The sequence below is a fragment of the Physeter macrocephalus genome, chromosome 11 (assembly GCF_002837175.3).
Source record: "Physeter macrocephalus isolate SW-GA chromosome 11, ASM283717v5, whole genome shotgun sequence".
In the NCBI taxonomy this organism is placed as follows: domain Eukaryota; kingdom Metazoa; phylum Chordata; class Mammalia; order Artiodactyla; family Physeteridae; genus Physeter; species Physeter macrocephalus.
In genome coordinates this window covers 95,508,160-95,521,309 of record NC_041224.1, presented here as the reverse complement: position 1 = coordinate 95,521,309, position 13,150 = coordinate 95,508,160, and the positions used below count along the sequence as shown (strand labels likewise).

At 41.6% G+C, this 13,150-nt stretch overlaps 1 protein-coding gene across 1 annotated transcript in view; it reads right to left on the bottom strand.

Annotated features, from left to right (window-relative positions):
* UBR1 (ubiquitin protein ligase E3 component n-recognin 1) overlaps positions 1-12,680 on the bottom strand; it is a 167,912-nt gene extending 155,232 nt beyond the window's left edge. The window contains exon 1 of the mRNA XM_007119577.3: positions 12,529-12,680. Within this exon, the coding sequence (XP_007119639.2) occupies positions 12,529-12,609 (81 nt within the window). The 5' untranslated portion in view covers positions 12,610-12,680. The remainder of the gene's footprint in view (positions 1-12,528) is intronic.
* Positions 12,681-13,150: the final 470 nt, after the last annotated feature.

Genomic DNA, 13,150 nt, shown 5'->3' with positions numbered 1-13,150 from the left:
ATCTAGAGACTGTCATACAGAGTGAAGTAAGTCAGAAAGCGAAAAACAAATATCGTATATTAACGCATGTATGTGGATCCTAGAAAAATGGTACAGATGATCCGGTTTGCAGGGTAGAAGGTGAGACACAGATGTAGAGAACAAATGTATGGACACCAAGGGGGGAAAACTGCGGTGGGGTGGGGATGTTGGTGTGCTGAATTGGGCGATTGGGATTGACATGTATAAACTGATGTGCATAAAATTGATGACTAATAAGAACCTGTAGTGTAAAGAAAAAAAAAACTAATACTAAAAAAAAAAACAGAAAAAAAAACCAAAAGGTACAGAACAGTAAGTACTGTATGCTACCATTTATAAAGGAAGAAGGGAAGAGAATGAAGAGGAGATATATCTGTATATGCTTACATTTGAGTAGAAAACCCCTGAAAGGATTCAAAATACATTGTTAACAGTGGAAAGACCCCTGTATTTATTTTTCACTACATACCCATTTTTACTATTTCAGTTTTTACTATATAGATTATCTATTAGAAATCATTTTAAAGCTTTTGCCATCTACACATTTCATGTACAAAGTTATTCATATCAGGAAAAAAAAACTGAATGTCCATCAATAAGGGAATAGTTTAAAGAAATGATGGAATCTATCATTTAGCCACACCTGCCCTACTGTGAAAAAATATATATATATATATTCCACTGTGTCCACTATGTTACTTGTAACTGTGAAAAAACAAAGTCCACCTAAATGTCTATCAATAAAGATACATCTATACCATTCTGCGCACTCAGAATACCATAAAATACTGTAGACTGAAAAAAGCAAGTTTAAAATAATAAAATTTCATTTTTGTTAAAAAAATGAAAACCTAAATTATATTTACTTTATGCATTTCTACAAATCTGAGTTTCCTAATTCAACATACACACATGTATATAAATGTATAGATATATGTATAGATGTTTTCTAAACATAGAGTAAGTGTCTAGAAAGAGAAACATGAAACTGCTTACAGTGGTTACATGGAGAAAAGGAATTGCGGAGAGCGTCTAAGAATTTTCACTTTTTACTTTAAACAATGTAATTCTGTTTGACCTTGTTTGACAAGTGTCAATACCTCTGCAATCAAGGGGCGGAGTGGGGAGACACTCTAAAAAAACGATAGGATATACACCCATTTAAAATGATGCCAGGGCTCCCCTGGTGGTGCAGTGGTTGAGAGTCCGCCTGCCGATGCAGGGGACACAGGTTCGTGCCCCGGTCCGGGAAGATCCCAAATGCCGCGGAGTGGCTGGGCCCGTGAGCCATGGCCGCTGAGCCTGCGCATCCAGAGCCTGTGCTCCACAACGGGAGAGGCCACAACAGTGAGAGGCCCGTGTACCGCAAAAAAATAAAATAAAAATAATAATAATAAAATAAAATGATGCCAAATAGTCTCAAAGTATCTCCCTTGAAGATATTTATTAACTACAAAGGTAAAAAGATAGTAAGTATAAAGTAGAGAAACCTTGCAGATACCAACTTAACCAAATGATTAAGATAAATATCACCAGTAATAAGAAATACTGATATCAAGAATCCCTTAATATGATGCACTGAGAAGGATATGGTACCATTTTTGTGTTATTCTTGCCAAAAATGTATGCCCTCATTCCAAACTTAAGAAAACATCAAACCCAAATTAAGGAACATGGCACAAAATAACTGCTCAATATTCTTGAGTAGTCATGTCAAGGTCATGAAAAACAAGGAAAGACCAAGACCAAGGAAAGACCAGCTGGAAGGAGACTATGGAGAAAGTGAGACATTGTTATACACTGGAAGAGACAAACAGGTGGGATGTTAGGTGGGATCCTCAATAGGATCCTGGAACAGTGGAAGGACATTAGTAGGAAAACTGGTAAAATTTGAATAAGGTCTGTCGTTTAGTTAGTAGCAGTATTAATTTCCGGTCCCTAATAATTGTTCTACATTTATGTGAGATGTTAGCATTAGGGGATGCAGGAGTGAAGGATATAAAAGAATTGTTTGTGCTATTTTTCTAAGTTTTCTAAAAGTCTAAAATGAGTTCAAAATAAGAAGTTAGAAAAAAAGAGCTGATAACTGAAGATGTCTATTTCCATCTAATGGAAAGGCATTAAAGATACACAGTACATTAAAGTAGGTTACAAAGCGGTGTGTATAAAATCTCATTTTGGTTATATGTTATATATATTAACATAGGGAAAAAGTTAGGAGGAATATATACCAAAATGTTAACAGTAGTGGGTGTGGGATTTTAGCATACTTCCATGGAATTTGTATGTCTGCTTACCTAATATGAATAATATCCCTACAGTGATTCCATATTTGGGGAGTAATTTTTTAACTTTAAAATTTTAAATATTTTACTAAAATCTTTTTTTAAAAAATGAACTAAACCTTCCTATATTCTAACTCCCACTTTTCTAGGATACTCACAAACCAACAACTTGTGTTCTCTGCATACCTGGCAACAACTGTAACTAGCAGATTTAATGTTCTATGGTGTACCTAAAGTTCTTTTCTTCAAACAGCACTAAAGAAAAAAAAATCCTGTATATTCAGTCCTATACACCAAACAAAAACCTTTTTCTGTCTTTCCTAATTATGGAAGGCACAGAACTAGTTTCTGTTCTAGTTTTCAAAAATATTTTCAAGAACATGAGAAACTTGAGAATCACCAAAAACCTAAGGGATCTATTCTGGTTCAAGTCCTTCATTTAAAACTGAGTGACAAGGAAAAAGTAAAACTGGCTTGTTCAAGACTGAATACTATCAGGGTCAGGAATAGAACTTAGGTATCCTGACTCCCAGAGTTCAGTGTTCATTCTACTTAACCAAATATAAATACATTATTCTTTTAAATTTACCCTTAAGACTTGCTAAATTTCACTTTAATAGTGAAACAAAACAAAAAACAAAGCTTTGCCTTCTTTTTAATTTTTCCCTCTAAATGAATACCACTAAATATTCTTAAATTATATCCCTGTCATTACATGTCTCAGTCTGAGGAACTAATATTTTAAAATGTTATCTTTACATAATTGGATGATTTGGACAGAATGTCTGGGTGTTGATGCCTTCAATGCCCTCTCCACTGACCTTACCACTAGCTCTCTATCCTTCCACCTCCCCCCACCTTAGCTGTTCCTTAAGGTCGATTTAGCTCAAAGCCCACCTCCATGAACACTTCACTGACCCATCTAAGAAAATTTTTCTCCCCTGTAACTCCAATGCAGCTCTTACTAAAAAAGGTACTCATTCAGTACCTGTATCTTTGCCAGATAACATTAGTTACCTTTAAATGTGTACATCGAGCCTCTTCAACCAGATTTTCAGCTCCTTGAGGGAAGGAACTTTCCTTCCAAATCCTTGTATCCACACAAGCCTATCTCAAGTACTTAAAAAAAGGTCTCAGTCATTGTTGAAAGTTATAGACTTCTTGCTAAAGAGAACAAAGCAAATGATAACATTAAGCCTTCTAAAACTGTTTACGAAATTCTTACAAGAGATAAAGTACAATTATGCTGTTTCACAAAAATTTTTTCCTAGATGACTGCCACAAGTATGAAAAAAATTTTTTCAACTAAGATTTCTGGGTTTTTTTCTAGATAAGAAAAACTATACAGGATATATTCTACTGGGTGACATGTTCAGGAATTACTGGTGACTGGAGTAGGTTTGATTCTTTGGCTGGTTGCTTTTAGTATTTTCTCCAATTTGAGACATGATTAAATTAAGAAATTTTTATTTTCATGTTCAGGGAAAAAAACTCTTTTTTCAACATCTGGAGTTAAGGGAAGACTTTCCCAATTGACAGTTCTGCAAAAACAAATTCTCACAACATTTAAATCCCCAAACATTCCAAACATTTTCCTCATCCCCATGGAGATTAAAAAATATGTTTTCAACTCTGACCCAGGGACTGGGATGACTGGTAACATCAGTCTGAAAACAGAACTTACTTTAAGTACACTAGGTTCCTTTTGTTCAAATCACAATTTACGGGCTTCCCTGGTGGCGCAGTGGTTGAGAATCTGCCTGCCAATGCAGGGGACACGGATTCGAGCCCTGGTCTGGGAGGATCCCACATGCCGCGGAGCAACTAGGCCTATGAGCCACAACTACTGAGGAGCCTGCGTGTCTGGAGCCTGTGCTCCGCAACAAAAGAGGCCGCGATAGTGAGGCCCGCGCGCACCGCGATGAAGAGTGGCCCCCGCTTGCCGCAACTAGAGAAAGCCCTCGCACAGAAACGAAGACCCAACACAGTAAAAATAAATAAATTAATTAATAAACTTCTACCCCCAACATCTTCAAAAAAAAAAAATCACAATTTACCCTTCCTTAGATAACTGATGGACATCTACGGAGGGTCTGTAATTCTGTTTCTAATTCCCCTGTTTTAAAGGCATAACAAAATCTGGAGGCGGTAGAATTGCTCAAAGCAAGTACTGGACTAGTTATTGGAGCACCTCTAGGCACAAATAAATCTTTTAGTTATACTAAATTTTCTTGTAATACTATTTGACAGATTTATGAAGTTTAAAAACAAGCAAACAACAAAAACCCTAGTGTACCCACTTATCCCATAGGGAAACCCTGTCTAAAACATACCTGATAATTAGCTCCCTAAGCCTGTCTGAACACATCCACTCAGCCAACTTCCATTCTTACAGCTCATAATTAAACCAAAATCTACCTTCCTGTAACTTTTATCCTATGCTGCCTGAAATAATCCAATACAAATTACTCTGCTCTTTCACCCAACAACCTATCAAATAAATGAAGCTAAATATTATGTCTCTCATTAGCTTCTTTATTCCAGGGCTAAACTGGAATGTAGAAACTAAAGAAATCTGTTCATTCCTAGAAATGAAATTTAGCCATCCCTAATGCATGGTATACAGCCCACTCTCCATGTTGATCACTCTTACATAGAACACGTACAATACGTCTCTGCACAGAGGAGTGGGACTGCTTATTACCTTCCTTATCCAGGACACTAAACTGCTTTAAAAGATCGCTTTTTTGTTTGTTTGGCAGCCACATCACATTATGACTTAGTGAGTTTGCAGAAAACTAAAACCCTCAAATCATTCACATAAGAGACCTAGTCCTACACATAAATACCCAGTCCTAGACATAGTCTTTACTTTCATGGCAATTAAATTTCACCTTGTTAGTTTTGATGCAAAATTTAGCCTAAGGAGATTTTAGGTGTGTGTCCTATAACATATCGGTCCTATAATATGTCTGTTAAGCCTTGTGTTGCCTTGTACATAAGTCTACTATGTCCTCATGGCATTGATAAAATTAGCCAGAATCAACTATAAAGTAGTGTGACAAATAAGGCCCCTCTCTTCTTTCCTGTTGAGATAATATACATATATGCATGCTGTCAGAATTTAGTTTTCGAAAGCATACCATCCCTCCTAAGCCTTTCTCTTCCTTTTTTGCTCTGACCATAGGCTCATGCTCCAATTTTCTAAGCTCTCCTTGAAGTCTCTGGATGAATGAAATCTGGTTTCCTACACTATGGGGTACATATCTCATATTCTCTTTCTACTGTATTGAAAAAATATTTCCAATACAACTAAAATTCTTTCTTAGATTGCAAGGCAGAGTATGTGTATATAAAAACATAAATGGATAAATTTACAGATTTTTCCTCCTGTGGCTAAAGTCATTTCTAGCTTATCCAACAATACCAAAAGTTCAAAGGACTTTTAAAAGGTAGTCCAGAAAGACACATTAAGTGGTTAAAGCCCCACTCCTCCAAACAAGTCAAACAGACTTCATTCTGAAGAACAGCATTAAGTAAACTATTAGAAGGAGAATTACATTCAAGTGATTAAAAACAAACTCCATTCTGGACAGGGCCTATGTCATTCCTGGATAGCAAGTAGGCACTTATGGAAACACAATAACTCTTCTGGGGTCTTTCAATAGCGTTTATTTAGTACAGCATATTTCCATAAGCACTTAGCTTACTAAAGGGTGTAACAACATTAAAAAAAAAAATTGTACCAAATGCTTTAAAAAAACAAACTCATGAAATAACTTTTGTTTCTTCAACAGGAGGCATGTTAACCAGAATATCTTAGAAGAACACATAGGAGTTCACAGAAATCACTCGGGACTATAGAGGTCTTAATAGTTTGTTTTAAGCCATCTGAGTGAAAAGCTTAAAGAAAATTGTTTCACAGAACACAACATATGATTAACACCTTCAAAGAAATCTAAGGTAACCCTCAAAGCCAGCACACACGAAGAAAGGACAGGCAGGATACTGCATTGGTTCATCCTGCATCACTGATTTATATACATATCTACCCAGACAGACACTCTATGCAGTACTGAGGACAAAAACCTCTTTATTTGCAAGACAATGTCTGTTATTAAACATAAGCAGTCAGTCTCAAGCACTCACTCATCGAGATAAATTACTAGATAAAAGACTAGTAGGACTGAAGCTGTCACTCTTTTATTTTATTTTTAATTTATTTTTTATTTTAATTTATTTATTTATTTATTTATTTTTGGCTGTGTTGGGTCTTCGTTTCTGTGCGAGGGCTTCCTCTAGTTGGGGCAAGTGGGGGCCACTCTTCATCACGGTGCGCAGGCCTCTCACTATCGCGGCCTCTCTTGTTGCGGAGCACAGGCTCCAGACGCGCAGGCTCAGTAGTTGTGGCTCACGGGCCTAGTTGCTCCACGGCATGTGGGATCTTCCCAGACCAGGGCTTGAACCCGTGTCCCCTGCATTAGCAGGCAGATTCTCAACCACTGCGCCACCAGGGAAGCCCGAAGCTGTCACTCTTGACTTGCAGTTTGGTACGTGGGCCTCTCACCGTTGTGGCCTCTCCCGTTGCGGAGCACAGGCTCCGGACGCGCAGGCTCAGCGGCCATGGCTCACGGGCCCAGCCGCTCTGCGGCATGTGGGATCTTCCCGGATTGGGGCACGAACCCGTGTCCCCTGCATCGGCAGGCGGATTCTCAACCACTGCGCCACCAGGGAAGCCCGAAGCTGTCACTCTTGACTTGTAGTTTTAGAAATTAACTTCATCGGACTCTATAGAATTTGGTACTGAAAATCAGAATTTTCCCTAGCTGCCTACAATAGAAATTAGGAGATGCTGATGAAAAATAACTGTCACTAAGCTCTGCTATGATCTGGCAACAAAGCACTTGAGTCAGGACTCAAGAGACTTTGGTTTGGGACTTCCCTGATGGCGCAGTGGTTAAGAATCCGCCTGCCAATGCAGGGGACACGGGTTCGATCCCGGGTCCAGGAAGATCCCACATGCCGCGGAGCAACTAAGCCCGTGCACCACAACTACTAAGCCCGCATGCCACAACTACTGATCCCGCATGCCACAACTACTGCAGCCCTCGTGCCTAGAGCCCGTGCTCCTCAGTAAGAGAAGCCACCACAATGAGAAGCCTGCACACTGCAACGAAGAGTAGCCCCCACTCGCTGCAACTAGAGAAGCCTGCACGCAGCAACGAAGACCCAATGCAGCCAAAAATAAATAAATAATTTTTTTTTTTTTTTTAAAAGAGAGACTTTGGTTTTCATCCTCGCTTTCTCACTCTAAGTATGTTCTTACTACAGAAAGCTGTGCTCTGGGCTAAAATAATAGATACAGATTTCTAAGGAAAATCACCTCCACTGAAAATAGCATATAACTTCTCATTCCTTCCTCTATATCTCAATATTTTAAAGTCAACTATAAAAAGCCTATGTTAGGGCTTCCCTGGTGGCGCAGTGGTTGAGAATCCGCCTGCCGATGCAGGGGACACGGGTTCGTGCCCCAGTCCGGGAAGATCCCACATGCCGCGGAGCGGCTGGGCCCGTGAGCCATGGCCGCTGAGCCTGTGCATCTGGAGCCTGTGCTCCGCAATGGGAGAGGCCACAACAGTGAGAGGCCCGCGTACCACAAAAAAAAAAAAAAAAGACTATGTTATCTCTTAAAGATCCCCTATACACATAAATCCTTGACATGATCAGGAAATGATCATGATCAAGTCAGACATGATCCTTGCCTTCATGGAACTTACATTCTGGTAGGAGAAACAGACATTTAAGTAAATAAAGACAATACAGTAATCACAGATTGTAATAAGTACAGTGGAGGAAATAAACAGGGTGCTTTGACAGAGACTGGTAAAAGGAACCCATCTTTTAGACAAGGTAAGTATCAAGAAAAAGCAGAGGAAAAACACTCTATGAAAAAGGAACAGCAAGCAAAGGCACAGGCCCTGAAGTGAGGAAAAACACTCTATGAAAAAGGAACAGCAAGCAAAGGCACAGGCCCGGAAGTAAGACAGAGCTTGGACTTATTTGGGAAGCTAGCGTGGCTAAAAGTGAATGAAGAGAAAGTAACAGAAAATGAGGGGAGATGGAGGGGCCGGATCAGGCAGGATCTTGAAGAACATGTAATGAGTTTAGATTTTATTCCAAGTAGATGGGAAACCACTGAAGGATTTAGGCAAGAGATTAACATGATCTGATTTAGTCTTACAAAGATTTCTCTGGCTGCTCTGTGGAGAATGGACTAGAAGGGGCAAAAACAGAAGCTTAAGAGACCAGTTAAAAGGCCACTGCAGTTGCCTAGTCAACAGATGGTGGCTAGCACTAGAGAGATGGAGTGGAGACAGACAGAATTGTTTGTGTTCAAGAGCTATTACGGAAGTGTCATCTACTGAGACAGGGATAACAAAACTTGACGTCTCCCTTCTTTGCCCTCCCAAAACCTGGTCTTTCCTCTCAGTATATGACAGAGCCACAATCATGAATACTTAAGTCAAAAACTGGGGATCCAGATGTCATCTGTTTCCTCCCTTTTCCCTCATGCCTAAACCATAAACAAATCTTTCTACTTCTACCATACTTGCAAAATCTCTCCCCAATCCAACCACTTCTCTTCATCTCCAGTGGTATGGCTTTTGTACAAGCCACCAGCAACTACGGCTTGGTTACTGTAGTAGCTTCCTAATTGCTCCTCCATTTGAAACACTTTTCAGACATCCAAGTGGATATGTCAAGTAGGTAGACAGACCTGTGACTGTGGAGCTCAAAAGTGAGATGACCCAGTGATATAAATTTGGGAACTGAACGAATACAGATGGTATGTAAAGCCACAGAACTGGATGAAATCACATGGGCAGAGGATGTAGACAGGGAAAAGAAAAGAGTTTAGTACCATACCAGGAGGCATCTTTTGAGATGGACTTAATACAGAAAATCCAGTTAATGAAGACAGAAGGCAGAAGTTCTGTCAGACCACTCCACATACTATGAATTCCAAATTTTTCTCACTCTTCACCTTCCTACACCCAATAAACTACCCTCTCCTAGAAACTACACCCTATGACACTGCACTACTCTCACCTCCTACCTGCTTGGCTGCTCCCTTTCTAGCTCCTTCCTCCACTGTCTATCTCTGAAATTCAATCATTCCTGTCTTCCTCGCTTCTCCCTCTCTTCCTCGCTCCCTCTCTGTGTGACTGTCTCTTTCTCTCTGTGTATGTATAAACACACACACAAACACAGACTTTCCTCCTCAAAGATATTATCCATCCCCACAACCTCAACTGTCAACTCTATACTGAGAACTTCTAAATGTCTCTGGCTAAATCTTACTCTGTGGCCCACAGACCACGACTTCATTTGCAGTGCATGCTTGTGAAAATGCAAATTCTCAGACCCCCACCCTAGACCTACAGAATCAACTCCCCTAATGATTCTTAAGCAATGGCTCTTCTAATAAATGTCCAATAATTCATACCTATTATTTCACTCTAATTGCATGTTATGTGATGTCAGGAATTTGAGAGACTTCATGCCTGTTGATTTCAATATGACAGAAAAAAACGACCTGGGGTCTAAGAAAGAAGTTTGATTTAAGGATAACAGAAACTATATAATACCCAGGGACAAGACTCTAATGGAATTGGTAAGATTTCTTAGACCTCTGTAACTGTCCCATATTTACTATTTTGTTTTCCCCTGCCTCCCAATGGTGATTTAAGATTCAAATCATTCAAATGTTAAAGAATCTCTGAGCTTGCTTTGCTTAATCGAGAAGAAGTAAACTGGAAAGCCAGTGTCTTACTCCATTGTCAGGATAAAATTGAAGGTGGTATTTTTAAAAAGAATAGGAAACTAGGAAGATGTCTCGAGTCCTTAAATAGAGAGAGCCAAGCCAAAAGAGTGATCAGGAGGCTCACCAGTCACAGGTCTTCATTCACTTACATCACCCTATCTTGTATTAAAATTTGAGCACTTGTCCTACCTGTGTCTCTAGAGTGTGAGTTACCTGAGGCTTTTACACTTCTCTTGTCATCTACCTACTATCTTGCAAAACCCAAAACCTTGCCCAAAGAAATCTAATACTGAAGAGTCTGCAACATAATTCTAGCTGGATTCCTGTACCATTATCTCCAATTCCAAATAAGTAAGATCCAGATTGATGAGGTTTTTTGGTACCACCTGGAAGGAATTAATATATCAAAGCTTTAAATAAACACTAGTCATCTTTAGCAATACAAAATTACGATGACACTTCTGACCACAGCACAGTTTCTCCACTCCTTAGAAGACATAAAAAGCACAGCTTTACATTAAGACCAGATGTTTCAGCTGCTTCTAAAGTTTCCCTATCTTCTCATTCCTTATCATCTCAAACACATGCTTCCCCCTTCAATATGGTGAAATGAGGTTGAATTGCTACTTGGGGTAGAGGATGGTTGCAAGCACTGCCCTAGTTGATGGCCAAACCCTTAGTCCAACTCCTTCCCCACCTGATTTCTGTCTCCCAGCCAGTTTCTTCAGTCCCTGAGGTGGACTCTTTTCTGGAGCTCACACTGTTCTCTCATAAAACAATGCTCAAGGGGCTTCCCTGGTGGCACAGTGGTTGAGAGTCCGCCTGCCGATGCAGGGGACACGGGTTCGTGCCCCGGTCCGGGAAGATCCCACATGCCGCGGAGCAGCTAGGCCCGTGAGCCATGGCCGCTGAGCCTGCGCGTCCGGAGCCTGTGCTCCTCAACGGGAGAGGCCACGACAGTGAGAGGCCCGCGTACCGCAAAAAAAATTAAAAACAATGCTCAAGTGTCTGCAAGGTTAAAATACTTCAAAAATGGGCTTCCCTGGTGGCGCAGTGGTTGAAAGTCCGCCTGCCTATGCAGGGGACACGGGTTCGTGCCCCGGTTCGGGAAGATCCCACATGCTGCGGAGCGGCTAGGCCCGTGAGCCATGGCCGCTGAGCCTGTGCTCCACAACGGGAGAGGCCACGACAGTGAGAGGCCCGCGTACCGCAAAAACAAAAAAACAAAAAAAAAAAACAATGCTCAAGTGTCTGCAGGGTTAAAATACTTCAAAAATGGGCTTCCCTGGTGGCGCAGTGGTTGAGAGTCCGCCTGCCGATGCAGGGGACACGGGTTTGTGCCCCGGTCCGGGAAGATCCCACATGCCGCGGAGCGGCTGGGCCCGTGAGCCATGGCCGCTGAGCCTGCGCGTCCGGAGCCTGTGCTCCGCAACGGGAGAGGCCACGACAGTGAGAGGCCCGCGTACCGCCAAAAAAAAAAAAAAAACACTTCAAAAATGATTTTATTAAAACTACCAACCAAAGAAACTTCAGAAAGAGGTGTATATCCCACATCTTTCTATATGCACCAATAAAGATAAATTAATAAAACTCTTCATATCATGCAGTGACCAATATTTGAATATTTTCTATATACCTCCGCACTAGGTGCCTGGGGACATCCAGAACATTCCCTAATGTTGCCCCCTACTTCTTATCCTCCTCAGTCAGCTTTCTCCCTGTAGTCAGACTATTGCCTCAAATTTACTCACTATCTCTGCCTTCCCTTTTTTTTTTTTTTTTTGGTTTTCAAAATACAAGGGCAAAGTATAAATTCCGATATTAATTAATGGTATCGCTCTGACTTGAAATGTCTGAAAGCCTGTTCTTCACCTGTAAAAAGCAACGACAGATTTCTCCACTGAGGATTAGGCCTGGGTTCTCAATATACTACAACGAAGGACTACAACTCCTACACCCCACATCTTGACGTGAGTTGACAGTGGCAGCATGCCCTGTCACTATCAGGCCCCACCCAGCCAGCTATGCAATACAACACTAGGTGCTGCGTCCGGGACGCCTATCGTCTAGGAGGGGTTAACACTACGTATATAGGAAAATGGCTCTTCCTCTAAACCCCTACACCAGACCATCTAATAACATTACCAGTTCTTTCTATTTCAGGATAGAGACAAGCTTGAACTCGTCACGGCTAATAAATGACAAAGTCATTATACACCGGAGACTTGGCCGGCAGGAATGTGGGTGATGACTAACTTTATTCTGTGGCTTCCTTTCAGATCAATCCATACGACTCCCGCTCCCCAGAGCCACCGTAAGGGGTGAATCCCCACATCCTCCTGAACACGGTAGGGAAGGACTCGGGGGGACAAAAGCAACTAGCCTACACGGACTTACAGACGCCAGTCGTTGTGGAGTCTGGGGTAACTCCGTGCTGACTTCCATCCTCTCAGCGTCCCCAGCCTCCACCTCCGCCATCTTGAGGGAAACTGACACCCGCAGTTCCAGACACCCAGCCGGAGGCGAGTGGGAACCTGTGGCCGGTCCCAGAGACGAAGGGCGACAGTTTTACGACGGCCCCTGAAGTCGGGTTTGACGCAGAATCGAACAGCGGTTTCCGGTTCGCTTCCGGAAGCAGCCGTCACGGCCGGTGCGGCTGTTTCTTCCCCTCACTTCTTAGTCACGGTGCTTGGTGGCTGAGTGGTTGTATAGCTCGTTTCGGTGCTGGGAAGTGTTGCATCTACGAGGTGAAAAACAAGTTCAGCGTCCATTATGAAAGGAAGAAAACTGTCGGGGCTAAGTGAGAACCTGCTCTGGGTCTCTTTCTGGTAGGGCGGGTTGTTGGGTGTGTTTTGCCTTCCTAAGTACCTGCATTGGTTCCCCAGAGCCCACAAAATGAAAAAATACTCAAAGATAAGCTCTCTTTAGGAACGTAGCCTGTGGGAACTTGCACATGCGCGCAAGAAAGCTTGAGCCTCAGCAGCTCTTTGGAGAGGTGGTGAAGAAGTAACGAGAAATG